Source organism: Otolemur garnettii, unplaced genomic scaffold (assembly GCF_000181295.1).
Source record: "Otolemur garnettii isolate 467f Iridium unplaced genomic scaffold, OtoGar3 scaffold00023, whole genome shotgun sequence".
Taxonomy (NCBI): Eukaryota; Metazoa; Chordata; class Mammalia; order Primates; family Galagidae; genus Otolemur; species Otolemur garnettii.
Genome location: NW_003852418.1, coordinates 17,637,095 through 17,651,253, shown reverse-complemented (window position 1 = coordinate 17,651,253; position 14,159 = coordinate 17,637,095). Strand labels below are relative to the sequence as shown.

At 50.0% G+C, this 14,159-nt stretch overlaps 1 protein-coding gene across 1 annotated transcript; it reads left to right on the top strand.

Moving 5' to 3' along the window:
• Nucleotides 1-691: 691 nt before the first annotated feature.
• On the top strand, nt 692-10,887 carry ZBP1 (Z-DNA binding protein 1). Its single transcript, XM_023512053.1, has 8 exons — nt 692-842; nt 3,969-4,193; nt 4,784-4,846; nt 5,278-5,451; nt 6,707-6,874; nt 8,066-8,257; nt 9,085-9,276; nt 10,326-10,887. Exons 1-8 carry the CDS (start codon nt 809-811, stop codon nt 10,505-10,507), a joined length of 1,230 nt encoding a protein of 409 aa, XP_023367821.1. The 5' UTR covers nt 692-808; the 3' UTR covers nt 10,508-10,887.
• The last annotated feature ends 3,272 nt before the right edge of the window (nt 10,888-14,159 follow it).

Genomic DNA, 14,159 nt, shown 5'->3' with positions numbered 1-14,159 from the left:
TCAGGGGACGCTCTGGTCTCGCCCCATCCAATCCTTCCAGCCCAATCCAGTCCTTCCAGCCTTCATCAACTCCGGCCTGTAGGAGGCACTTGTGAGCAATACCTTGGCGATAAGGGATTGGGGAAGGGATTTAACATCAGGTAACATCATTGGTCTCTCGGTAAAGAGCATGTCAGCACATAAGAGCATGTGACGGGAACACGACGTCATTGCATAGCAGTGTCCACACCTGTGGTGTATTACTTCTATAAATAACCTCAGGAGAAGCAGCTGCGAAAACTAAGATGGACAGAGTGCAGCTGAGATTGCTGCCGAGATGCTCGCTCCTCCTAGTACTGACTGTGACTTCTCAGGTGCTTCAGCACCTGAGACCAGAATGAGACCCGCCCCGAGGAACCTGGTGCAGCAACCCGCGTCCAGACAGTTGAGTGGGCTGGGCTGGAGACCTAGCGTCCCAGCTCCGACGAAGCCCTGGGCTGGGGCCAGATACACGGCATCCTTCGGCCCCTACACGGGCCCATCTCCATCTTGCTCATCAACACTGCTTTCAATTTTTTTTGTTCCTGAAAGCTGTGCACAGAAGTTTCATTTTCTTTTTCTCCTGAAGGCTGATTTGGTCGGGCTGACTAGGCGTTGGTTTCTGGTGTCGAAGCAGTTGACATCTGCCCTGTTAAAGCTGACGTCGCCTCCCTTGTGGGTTCAGAGCTGCCAGAGCACCCGGCTCCACCACCTGAGGACACTCAGCCTCAACCCAGCCGCCTTCTCGAGGCCACACAAGTCCACCAGGCTCCCTACAGCTGCTGCCAGCATGGCTGAGCTTCCTGCTGCCCTGGGGAAAGGAGGTATGTCCCTTCTTCTTTCAAGGGACGGTGCTAGTTCCCAGGCTGGGATTTCTACCTCTCTCTTGGGCTTCTTTCCTTGGCCCAGATAACAGCAACAGTGACAACAGCAGTATCACAAAGAACAGCTATAATGAGAAGGGGACAAGGGACAACGTACCAGGATGGTACATTCCTGTTTCTGTTTTAAGATACAGTCTCAATCTGTCACCCATGCTGATGTGCTGTAGTCTCATCATAGCTGAGTGTAGCCTCAAACTCTTGGGCTTAAGTGATCCTCTTAGATCAGCCTCCTAAGTAGCTGGCACTACAGGTGTGTGCCACCATGACTACTTTTTCCTATCTTTTTGTAGAGATGGGTGTCTATGTTGCCCAGGCTGGCCTTAAACTCCCGGCCTCAAGAAGTCCTCCCACCTCAGCCTCCTAAAGTGCTAGGATTACAATCCCCAGCTGCAGTGCCCAGCAGCCATCCTGTTTTGAAGACTTACCCACCCTAGCTACCAGGAAACATGTTTTATTTGCATTTCACAATAGCCCTCAGGGGCAAGTGCAATGTTGTTCCCATTTTATGGAGGAGATGACTGAGGCCCTGAAAGGTGAAATGACTCTCTCAGGGTGTCACAGCAGCCTAGCATTTGTGCTCGGGTCTGAACACCATCTCATAGTCAACCTGAGAAGTGACGCAAGTTGCTTTGATAGCATAGGCACGTGCCTTTCACCGCTTTGTTGTGTTCTTTTCTCAATTAGTGTTTTACCCCCTGGAGGAGCCGCAATGAGGGCTGACAAGGATCAAGCAGTTGCTGCTCTCTAGAGCCTCTGCTAGGTGCCTGTAGGCTGTGGGCTGAAGGTGGTTTGTGGGTTTTGTTTTGTTTCGTTTTTCGTCTTCACCACAGTCTTTAGCTATTGTTATTATCCCCATTTCACAGACAGGGAAACTAAGGCACAGAGCAGTCACATAGACGAGCCAAGGGTCAAACCCAGGAATCCAATGATTAGATAATGAAAAAGAGGAAAGGCAAGTGTACCCAGAGGGGTGATACCAGGGAGAGGCTCCGAAGCTCTGGCTGGTAGCCAGGTTCCTGCTGCATTTCCTCCACGGGCAGGGCGTGCAGGCCCAGGTCACAGGGTCTCTGTGACTGGGTCTAACTGCCTTTTCTTGTCTTCTTCCCCAGCTGATTTTCCTTTATTACCCACTTGTCACCTACATCTGCTTTGTCTCCTGACTTCCATTTTCAGACACAGTCCCGGGGGATGGGGGTGGGTCGGGGCTCTCGGGGACTCAGTGGGGTGGCTGAGGCAGCCTGCCCCTTGGGCTAGTCCTCTTCTCCCATCTCTGACCCCACCTCTCCTTTAGTGGTCAGTGGGGAAGAAGATCCCTATAGGGTGGGCTTTTTCAGAATCAAAACTCTTTGCGGGGCATGGCAAAGCCAGGTGGACAGTCAGCTGAGTGGGTCCCGGCTGCGGGGAGTAGGGTTTGGTGGTTGAAGGGGTGGGTGCTCCTAGGTCTTTGAATTGCTCTTCACTTGCACTCTGAAAGTGTGCAAACATCTGTGCTAGGGCAGGCTACAGTGCCCAGCTGTGGAGTTGGCAGACCTATTATCCCTTCCCCCGCAAGTGCTGTCACCACGGAACCCAGACAGGCCAGAGAACCCTTTGATCAGGAAATAAAAATCCAGAAGGCAGAGGATTGAGTCACTGTCCTGGAAGATGACCCAGGTCTTCCCAGAAGTGGCCCTGCTTCACACTTCCCTCCAGGTTCTTGGAAGCACGATCTTCCTAGTGGACAACGCCCACAGCCACTCTCCCCAGCTGCCGGCTCCTAGGAGCTGCCTCTGCACTTTGTGTCCCCTCCTGGCAGAGCAGCTGTTTTTGATTTATTGATTTTTATTAAGTGAGGTGATTTTTAAGAGCCTGTCCTGGGAGGCACAGTGGCCATTCAGAGACTTCCTCCTTGACTTTGGTGGAGGCCTGCCTAGGGCTTCTGAAACTCAGACCAGGAAACAGGTGCACTTACCAACAGGCCAAGGAGGTGCTGCCGTGCCTTGCCCCCGCTCAACTAGGCAGACATCTGTCCTAGCAGAGGATAAATCCACTCATTGATTCATTCATTTATTAACCCAGCCACTCATTTATTCAACTGCCATTTCCTGAGTACCTACTGTGTGTCCAGCATTGTGCTAGACCCTGAACGTACGGCAATGAATGAGGCCAGCACAGGAGGGGATCCTTGGGGACATTCTGTAGGGGACCCACACACAAGCAGCATGCCACTCACTCTGGGACATGGAGGACAGCTTCCCAAAGGAGATGGCATCTGAGCAAGACCTGGAGGTTGAGTAGACATTGGATAGATGGAGAGGGGGAAGAGTGTTCCTGACAAATGGAACAACATATGCAAAGGCCCTGAGGTAAGAGGGCTGGAGGGAGCACAGATGAGCTGGAACTTAGGGACAATCAGGGTAGTGAAGACAAGACTTGAGTGGTCAGGCCTGGCTGCTGAGTGGAGTGGTCACTGGAGGGAACACAGCTGGAGCCAGGGGCCAACTGGGAGCTTGGTTGTGCCATCTAGGAGATGGTGACATGGAAGTGGGTAGGAGGGTGGAGAAATGCAGTGCAGGGTATAAGAAAGATCAAGGAATGGCTTTTGTAGGACTCCAGGATTGGGCATAGAGGAGAGACCTGTTTCTGATATCTGCTGGTCCTAGCTTGGATGAGCAGCAATCCCACTGGTGGGTCGTGAGACTGAGAGTGGATACCCCAGGGAGGGTGGGATGGGGATGGAAGACACGTGGCAGGTATCCCAGGTAGGATCGGGTCTCCCTCTCCCAGTCCTCTCCATCCCTCCTGCTCTGTCCTTCTGCCCTTGACTCCAACCTGAGAGCTGAGAATTCCCATCTACCCTCCATCCTGTGCCCACACTAGGAGGCACAGAAGGCCCCAGATGTCCAGCCAAGGTCATTTCTGATCTTCCCAGGTACCTCTCTCTGCTGTTACTGGTGGGTGTCTGCCCAGGTCTTTGCCCACTAGATCCGTCTCAAGGGGGCATATCCCCTGCCTCCTGGAGCCTCCAGCCCAACCTTGGGGCTCTGGGGCTCGGTCCCTCTCTCTACTCCTCCCTCCCTCTCTCAGATGACCTTGAACAGAAGATTCTGCAGGTACTGAGGGACGCTAGCTCCCCTGTGAAGACTGTCCAGCTGGTGAAGGAATGCCAAGTGCCCAAGAAGGAGCTCAACCGAGTCCTCTACCAAATGAAGAAGGAGTTGAAAGTCTCCCTCGAGTCCCCAACAACATGGTCTTTGGCCAGGGGTGGGCCTGAAGGTGCAGCTCCCACAGAGATGGCCCAGCCCAACCATGGTAACCCACCATCCTGGGGGCAGGTCTGCCCCAAGAGAGCCATCCTGGCCATGAACAGCCTAGACTTGAGCTTGGGTTCGAATCTGGGCTCTGACCCTTGAGGACACACATGATGCCTCCTCACTGGGCCTTGGTTTCTTTTCTGGTTAACAGAGATGACAATCCGGCTACTTCGCAGGGCTTGCAGAGAGGATCAGCTCAGGGCCCAGCCCCACGTAGACGGGCACATAGCAGGTGCTCAGCAAAACATTAACCACAGAAATAAGGATGATGACAATAGAAGTGTCCCACTAAGCCCCTTTTTCTAGTTTTAGAGCCCACAGAGGAAAAGAGCTGATACCTATCTAGCACCTATGGGGGGCTGGGAGCTGTACCCCAGGGCTTACCTGGTCCTCACACAAGCGGGGGCAGGTGGATATTGTTCTTCCCCTTTTTCTACAGAATAGAGAATGGAACCCCAGAGAAGTTGATTAATAGGAAGCCGAGCAGCTGGAAAGAGGCAGGGCAGGGTTTGAAGGCCGGTAGTGGTAGCAGCCTGCTGCCATCTCCTGCTCCCCACCCTCTGACCCCCCGCCCCCTTCTCTCTCCAGCTGAGCAACAGGAAGGCACAGTTGCAACCCCAGAGCAGCCTGGCCCTGGGCTCAGTGAGCGACGTAAGTGTCTTCATTTCCTCTCAGCTCTTCAGAGCCTTCCCACAACCCCCAAACCCTCCTTGAGGAAATGAGATGGTCTGAGTGTGCAGGGGGCCGTGTCCCACCCACCAAGGGGCTCCCACACAGTGTCCAGACGCAGTAGAGGAATCTAAATGGCTGCAAAATTATTTCTCCTCCCAATAGTCGACCTTGGCAGTGCACCTGCCGCTGCCAGGCACTGTGCAGGGCACTTATGCACATCCCTGGTCCTCGGAACAGCCTCTGTGGAGCATTACTGTCACAGCCATTATCTGTATGCCCATTTTGCAGACGAGAACACCAAGTCTGGAGAGGTTGGGTAGCTATCCCAGGTCACAGAGCTAGTTGGCCAGCGGTGGGACAGATTCAAGCTCTAGGGGTCCTCCTTAACTGCCTGTCAACCCACCCGCCAGAGGCAGAGATCTTCAGGTATCTGAAAGACAAAGGGCCCCATAACGCCCTGGCCATTGCACAGGCCCTGGGAATGAGGACGGCAAAAGAGGTCAACCCAGACTTGTACAAGATGAAAAACAAGCACCTTCTGGACTTAGACGAGAAGTCAAAACTGTGGACAATTTATCGACCAGGTAGGCCTTCACCTGTTGTCTGCCCCTTGCCAGGGGCCCAGCAGTAAAGATAACCCCCTCGCACCTAACTCTTGCTCCTTGTGGAGCACTCTGCTGGGCCTGTTCCACCTTGTCAGAACCTTCTGGTGAGGTGGTCCTGCTGCCAGTTCACTGGAGAGGATCCAGGAGGGCAGCTGGAGGGATTAACCAGGGATGGCTTTCTGGAGACCTGGTCCAAGGGCCGAGGCTACAGAAGGCAAGGGGCTGAGAGGGAAGGTGTCTCCAAATTCCATTAGCTCTGGGGTGCAGGGGCTCAGTCTGAGTTTGGTTACATTTTGCTGTGAGCGCTTTGCCTAACTTGGGGTTTTAAAGTTTACAGAAAAGACAAGGTTGGGCCCAGATACCTGAAGGGTGGAGCCCCAGGGCTGGCTTGTCAATAGGGATGTCAAGAGCAGGGCTCAGAGCCTGCAGGGCATTTAGGGGTCCGTGAAAATGTTTTAACGTCAATGTCTTTTGAAATCAGAAGAAGAAATGAATATTATAAATATGATGAATATCTAAAAATGAAGGCAGCTTAGCCTATATTTGTCTTTGTCCCGACATGATCATAAAATGTCATTTAAAATACTTTTTATGGAGGAAAGGGTCCACAGAGGCACGACATACAAGGGCCCATGCAGGGGCGAGTCAAGGCGGGTGCCTGCCCCAGCCCATGTAGAGCTGTGTTCACGGTGCCTGGGGGGAGGGGGGGAGCGTCTCAGCATCATAAGGCTACTTGAAGAAGTAATAATTTGTTACAGCAGCCAGACTTTAAACGCTGGTGACAGATTCAGATCCTTACAAATGTCATGCGAACCAACATGACTTACCTGGCCTTTGCTCGAGGGAGAAGGGGCACCTGTGCTCTGTGGTCATGGTTGTGGTGCGGTGCCCCCAGGGAGAGAGAGAAAGGGCGAGGAGAGCAGTGCAGGGCCCCTGTGGTCCTCCCAGCAAGCACTCCCGGTGGCTCCGCCCTGGCGGCAGTGGAGGACGCAGGGGAGGGTCATTTCCCATGTGATTTCTGAGGGACACTCCACCTGAGACTCCTCTGGCATCTGTTACACATGCTGGTTCTTGGGTCCCACTTTGAACCTATTGACTCAGAAGCCCAGGGATGGGCACTTGGGAATGTGGGTTTTAACAAGCTCCCCAGGAGAATGTGGTGATGCTGACTAGTATTTGGAACCCCTGATCCCTAGAGAGGTGCAAAGGGATAAAATGAAATATTTATCTGCAGAAGATTCTGGAAGAAGAAATCAGTCTGCTGAAGTTATTTACCAGCAAAACGCAGTCAATGTCTTCTACCAGAAGGAACCACACAGCCAGATTTTCATTGCAAACTCTAGCAACACCCAGATTGGACATGGGAATACCATAACAACACAAGTAGCCTCTGGGGAAAATGGTAAGTTGGCTGAGAGACACTCAGGAGATGGGGCCTCAAATGCCCCCACCCCACCTGGCTGAGGAAGGGGCTGAGGGGAATCAAGGAGAAAGGCCCACCAAACATCCAACCTCCAGGATGCTCCTTTACGGCCTCCCTGAGAATGAGGGCGCCTGGATCAAACCTTTCCTGCTTTCCCTTCACTCTAGTACCTTCTGCCTCGTTTTCAATGAGATGCTGTATTTTGCCGTGAGAAATATCTTAATTCACTCTCCCTGAGCAGAATGTCACAGGTGGGATTTTATTTGTTCTAAGACATGTTACCTTCTTTCAGATTTTAGTAGCTTGGAAGTTGGGGTGCATCTTACCATCAGTGGCACCCTAGTTTTGATAGAATACAGTGCTCTGAGTGCTTTCTCTATCCAAGTCCCTGTGGCACAAGGGGACGGGCCACCTATCAGTCCAGTCATGTCACCCAGGAAAGCATCGGCCCAAAATTCGGATCACTTCCACAGCATTGGAAAAGCCTTTCCCCACTCTGGGCCTCAGAGCCCCCAACTGTGAAATAAAAAACTTCAGAATCTAGGTCATTCTTTCCCCACGTTTAATCTCCTCAGCTTCACCTTCCCAATTTGGGTCACTCCATGTCCAGTTACATATTTAATGTTGTTCACCTTTTTTTCCTACTGAAATTATTTTTTTTTAAATTATAGCATTACCTTAAATTGAAAACTGACAATCACCATAAAAATAAATGCTGGAAAAATAAAATGATACTTGAGGCACTGAGCCTTTGGTGTCAAAAGGCATTAAAGAAGTTTTAGCACCAAAGGAAACTTTCTCTTGATGGGGTTGGAAGGATTGAGCACGACTGGGAATCAGAAGGATATGCTCACTGTTTGGTTTGCGAGTGTGTCAGCAATGCCCTGGCACCAGCCACAGTCATGGAAACTGGTGGGGACCCCACAGGATGTGTTTTGCTGGGTCCGCTGGCTCTCTAGGCCAGGATCTGGATGATCGGTGCCCAGTCTGATGGTGTCCGGGAGGAATTCACAGACCCATCTCCTCTGTGCGGCCAGGACTTTGCGTGCGTGCATGCATTTTCTCTCTCTTTCTCTCTCATTGGTGAGGGGTGGGAGTAGGGGTCAGAGGATGGAGAAAGAAGCCTGTTGTCACCTCCAATAAGGTTGTGCTACTGTGTTCCCCTGCCAGGTCCTATAGCTCCGCCACACCTCCCTCCAATGGTGCCAGGTGATTCTTCAACTCCGAGTGCCTGGAGCCCCCAGGACATCCGCCTGGAACAATCCCTGCTCAGACGGGTACAGCTGGGACATGGCAATGAAATGAACCTCCACGGCATCCCATCTGAAGGCCAGAGACGTACACTCTCAAGAAGCCCCCCAGGTAACCAGGACCTAGTGCCCAGACCCCCATCCCCACCCCGTTCAGCAACTCACTGGAGGAACTGGCACCAGGGCCTAAGGGGAGAGAGGCATGATGGGAAATTCCTTTCCTTCCACCAGAAGGCTGGACCACAGAGTAGAACAGGTGTGGCTTTTCCAGCTGGCACTCTGGGTTCCCACCCCCTGAGGTTTTCCACAAGGAACCTCAGTTTCCTCATCTGTAAAATGGGCGTGCCTCCCCCGGGAAGCAGAGGCTGGAGAAAAAGGAGGGCAGCAGGGATCCTATGAGAACCGTCTCTGGAGATGGGAGAGAGGCCAGTGAACTTGGGGGTACATGTGGGGTTCAGCAACAAGGTGTCATGTTGCCCTTTGGGGGACAGTTTCTGAGAGTAAGGGAGCAGAAGGAGTCTAGGGAGTGGGAGGGAGTAGGACTGAGTTTGGACTTCTGTTGGAATTTTGGGTGGGATAAGAAGGAGCCAGATGGCAGAGGCTGAGCCATAAGGATTTCACTAGAGTGGGAGGGGCGGGGACAGTGTTCCAGTGCACAGAGGAGGGACTGACCGTGTCCCAGGGGAGGACACCAATGACTGGGTCAGCTGGGCTGGGCTCTGGGAGCAGACCTAGCTGGCAGAGAGAGACAGCAGCTCAGGCAGGTGCATGGTGTGGCAAAGGTGTGGCAGTGTGACAAGGTGAAGGCCACCAACCTAGTAGGTCCAGATGCAGGAGGGAAGTGTGGAGAGGAATCAGCCGAGGAGGACCAAAGGCCAGGTGGGGATTCAGGGCTCACGGTCATTGTGTCAGTGCCACACCTGTCTCTGTGACCCACAGTTTTTGCCACTGCTGATAGCCCAGAAGCTTTGTTTGAAGTGAGAATGCCTGGACCAGGGCCTCAGCACGAGGGGGACGCAGTCCAGAAAGTCAACATCAAGAATTGCCTCCTTGAGGATGCCTGTATCGGCAACAGCAACAGAATGACCGTCCAGCCAGGGGCAGGAGGAGGCGCGGGGTCTGGAGATGCTGGTGAGCTGGGCACAGTGGGGCCCCTGTGTGTTCTCTCTCTCCCCACCTCTGGTTCATTTATGCAGTCAGTCAACAACCATTCACTCGCCTCTTGTCCTCGGGAGTCTGGGCCCCAGCAAAGGGGATGAGCTCTGGAGTTAGAACATCGGGTGTCACATCCCTCTAGCTGAGGGACTTAACCCAAGTCCTGGAACTCTCTGAGTCTCTGCGTCCTCACTTGTTAAAAGGGTGTTGTGCAAATAGCCAGCAGCGCCTCCTACAGGTGATGCTGGGATGATGCAAGATAGTCAGGCAAAGTGCTGGGCACATACATGTTAATTGGTTAAATTTGATGCTTTCTACAGGTATAATTCAGGGCACTCTCAAAACAATTTTCTACTGTAGCCTGCTACAATTACAGCAGTAACATCCAACATCACTGACCACAGGTGACCAAAACAGATATAATGAAAATTTTGAAATAGTGTGACAATTACCAAAATGTGACAGAGACAAGAAGTGAGCACCTGCGGTTGGAGAAATGGCGCTGACAGACTTGCCCAAGGCAGGGTTGCCACAAACCTTCAGTTCTTAAAGAACCACAGTATCTGTGAAGTGCACCAAGTGAAACTGGGAAGGCACAGGCTTCAAGGGGAGCCGGGCTGCAACTGTCCCCAGGGGTCAGGCAGGCCTTATCCTGAGAGGCAAGGCCTGGGCGATGTGCTTTGTTATGTTTAGTGAGGAGATGGCTAGTTGGAGAAACCCACTGCTAGAAAGTGCTGGTCCATCCTTCTGGCCCCTTGAGGGGCTTTGGGGAGCCCTGGGATGGGGCTTTCAGCTGTTCAGCACTCATCCCTCTCGCTGCTGTGAAACCCACACAGGATGGGGGGAGAGACTCTGGAGGGCCCAGTATGCCTCGGAAAGGCCGGGCTCCCTGCCCAAGCTCGGTAAGAATTGTCAGAGGAAAACAGTGAAGCCTCAAACCAGTGAGGGGCCTTTCCGGGGGCGGGCCCCTGTGGGAAGGCCCAGACACATGCCCAGGAAGTGACCGTCTGTCTTCTCTGCCCCAGACCCTGTTCATGAAGCTTCACGACCCAGAAGCCGTTTCCCCCAAGACGCAGGCCAGGCTGCCCATCAGTACAGCACAACGCTCAGCCCCTCGATGAGAGCTATGAGCCTGGGAGAAAGAGACCCTGGAACTGGAGAACACAGCTGCAGGACAGGCAGAACCCCAGACTTGGGGAGCCAGTGAGAAGATGGGGTTCAGAATGGACAGCCTCAATGAGCCAACCTCGCTCAGAAAGAGGCTGGGGACAGGTGGATGCTGCCAGCCCTGGCCTGGTGCTCTCTGACTCCATAAACCTTTGGTGACCTGCTTGCTTCCTGCCCTCTGGCCATCTTGTAACCCCCAGGCCTGGGGTCCCTCCCTTGAGTTGCCTTCCACTGTGGCTGCCTGCTGTGGTTTGAACGTTCATGTTCCTACAAAGTTCATGTTGAAACTTAACCCTATTCCAGTAACATTAAGAAGTGGAGGCATCTGGGAGGTGATGAGGTCACCAGACTTCATCCCAGCAGTTCTCAACCTGTGTGTCGCAACCCCTTTTGGGCCAAATGACCCTTTCATAGGGATCTCCTAAGACCATCCTGCATATCAGATATTGACATTACAACTCATAACAGTAGCAAAATTACAGTTATGAAGTAGCAATGAAGATAATTTTATGGTTGGTGGTCACCACAACGTGAGGAACTATATTAAAGGGTCACGGCGTTACGAAGGTTGAAAACCACTGCTTCACCCCGATCCCTAGACCCTATTCCTGAAGCCTCACAACCTCTGCCCTCATAAATGGGATTAGTGCCCTTGCAAAGGAGCCCTATTTTGCCCTTCCACCACGTGAGGACACAGAAATAAGCCCCTTCTTTGAAGCTGAGGCCAAGCTCTTGCTACACACTCCATCTCGGGGACCTTGATCTTGGCCTTTCCTGCCTCCAAAACTGTGAGCAAGAAATGTCTGTGTTTATAAGGCATTTTGTTATAGGAAGCTCAGCTCTGTCCCACTCTTTTTTTTCCAGTTTAATCAAAGATTTCTATTTTTATTTTTTATTGTTTTTTATTATTAAATCATAGCTGTGGACCTTAATACTAGTGTGCTGTTTCTATATACAATTTGAAATACTTTCATCCAACTGGTTAACATAGCCTTCATGTCATTTTCTTAGTTATTGTGTTAAGACATTTATATTCTACATTTAGAGAGATTCACATGTCCCTTATAGGATGAACTACAGGCGTGATCACATCAATCACCCTCCCTACACCCATCCTCTCCCCTCCCCTCCCCTCCCTCTCCCCTTTCCTCATATTCTTGAGCTAAAATTGGGTTATAGTTTTTTTATGAAAGCTATAAATTAGTTTCATAGTAGGGCTGAGTACATTGGATACTTTTTCTTTCATTCTTGAGATACTTAGAAGAATATTTTCCAGCTCCATCCATGTAAACATGAAGGAGGTAAAGTCTCTATCTTTCTTTATGGCTGCATAGTATTCCACGGTGTACATATACCACAATTCATTGATCCATTTGTAGGTTGATGGGCACTTGGGCTTCTTCCATGACCTAGTGATCATGAATTAGGCTGCAGTGAACATTCCAATACAAATACCTTTATTGTAGTGTGATTTTTGGTCTTCTGGATATATACCTAGTAGAGGAATTATAGGATCAAATGGCAGGTTTATTTTTAGATCTCTAAGTGTTTTCCAGATGTCTTTCCAAAAGGAACGTATTAGTTTGCTATCCAACCAGCAGTGTAGGAGTGTTCCCTTTTCTCCACAACCACGCCAGCATCCTGTGATTTGGGGATTTTGTGATATGGACTAATCTTACTGGTGTTAGATGATATCTCAGAGTAGTTTTGATTTGCATTTCTCTGATGATTAAGGATGGTGAGCACATTTTCATATCTGTAGGCCGTGCGCCTGTCTTCTTCAGAGAAGTTTCTCTTCAAGTTCCTTGCCCACCCTGAGATGGGATCATTTGTTCTCTTCTTGCTAATACGTTTGAGTTCTCTGTGGGTTCTGGTTATTAAACCTTTGTCAGAGACATAACCAGCAAATATCTTCTCCCATTCTGAGGGCTGCCTGCTGCTTTACTTACTGTGTTCTTGGCTGTGCAGAAGCTTTTTAATTTGGTGAGGTCCCAGTAGTGTATTTTTGATGTTGCTTCAATTGCCCAGGGGTTCTTCCTCATAAAATTTTCACCCAGGCCAATTTGTTCAAGTGTTTTCCCTACACTTTATTCTAGTATTTTTATAGTTTTATGTCTTAAGTTTAAATCTTTAATCCAGTGAGAGTCTATCTTAATTAGTGGTGAAAGGTATGGATCCAGTTTCAGTCTTCTGCAGGTTGCCAGCCAGTTCGCCCAGCACCATTTGTTAAATAGGGAATCTTTTCCCCACTCAATGGTTTTAATTGGCTTGTCAAAGATCAAATAACAGTAAGTAGCTGGGTTTATCTCTTGGTTCTCTATTCTGTTCCATACATCTACCTCTCTGTTTTTGTGCAGATACCATGCTGTTTTGATCACTATGGATTTATAGTATAGTCTGATGTCTGGTAGCGTGATTCCTCCTGCTTTGTTTTTATTTCTGAGTAATTTCTTGGCTATTCAAGGTTTTTTCTGATTCCATATAAAACAAAGCATTATTTTTTCAAGATCTTTAAAGTATGGCAATGGAACTTTAATAGGGATTGCATTAAAATTATATATTGCTTTGGGTAGTATGGACATTTTAACAATGTTAATTCTTCCTAGCCATGAGCATGGTATGTTTTTCCATTTGTTAACATTTTCAGCTATTTCTTTTCTTAGCGTTTCATACTTCTCTTTATAGAGATCTTTCTGGATACAAAAACTCAGACCAGATATCTGTTGCATACACGAATCTCATCTTACCTTAAAAGACAAATATAGACTCAGGGTGAAGGGATGGTCATCTATATTCCAGGCAAATGGAAAGCAGAAAAAAGCAGGTGTTGCAATTTTATTCGCAGATACAATAGGCTTTAAACCAACAAAAGCAAGCAAGGATAAGGATGGTCACTTTATATTTGTTGAGGGTAATACTCAATACAATGAGATCGCAATCATTAATATTTATGCACCCAACCAGAATACACCTCAATTTATAAGGGATACTTATAGGGTGACTGTAGAATGAAGACTGTGTCCTCCCTGCAGACACACACAGGCACACATGTGCACACACATACTGGCTTCCCAATGCCCCATTCATCAGAGGGGGCTTTTCCACTCTCACCGTGTCTCCTCCACTTAACTTTATGCACTGGGGCTAATGTCCACTGTGGTGGAGATGGGCTAGCTCATCGTTGGGGCCCAATTAGAAGGGTCATTAAGAAATTCATCTCATTTGGGCACCTGTAGCTCAGTGGCTAAGGCGCCAGCCATATACAGTGGAGCTGGCAGGTTCAAACCCAGCCCGGGCCTGCCAAAAAACAATGACAACTACAACCAAAACATAGTTGGGCATTGTGGCAGGTGCCTGTAGTCCCAGCTACTTAGGAGGCTGAGATGAGAGAAACACTTAAGCCCAAGAGTTGGAGGTCGCTGTGAGCTGTGATGCCACAGTACTCTACTGGACAACATAGTGAAACTCTGTCTCAAAAAAAAAAAAAAAAAAAGAAATTAATCTCTCCTTTCTCAAGGCCATGGAGAAGATCTGGAGGGCAGAGGCCTTGATGGGCTTATCAGCACCTAAACCAGCTCGCAGAACTCACATCTGTCCCTGGAAAGGAAGTCCTAAGGCAGTGTTTGAACTCCTGGCTTCAGTCATTCCTAACGCCCGATCTATTCTTGCCCTTGTCCTTTAGCAGAGCTCAT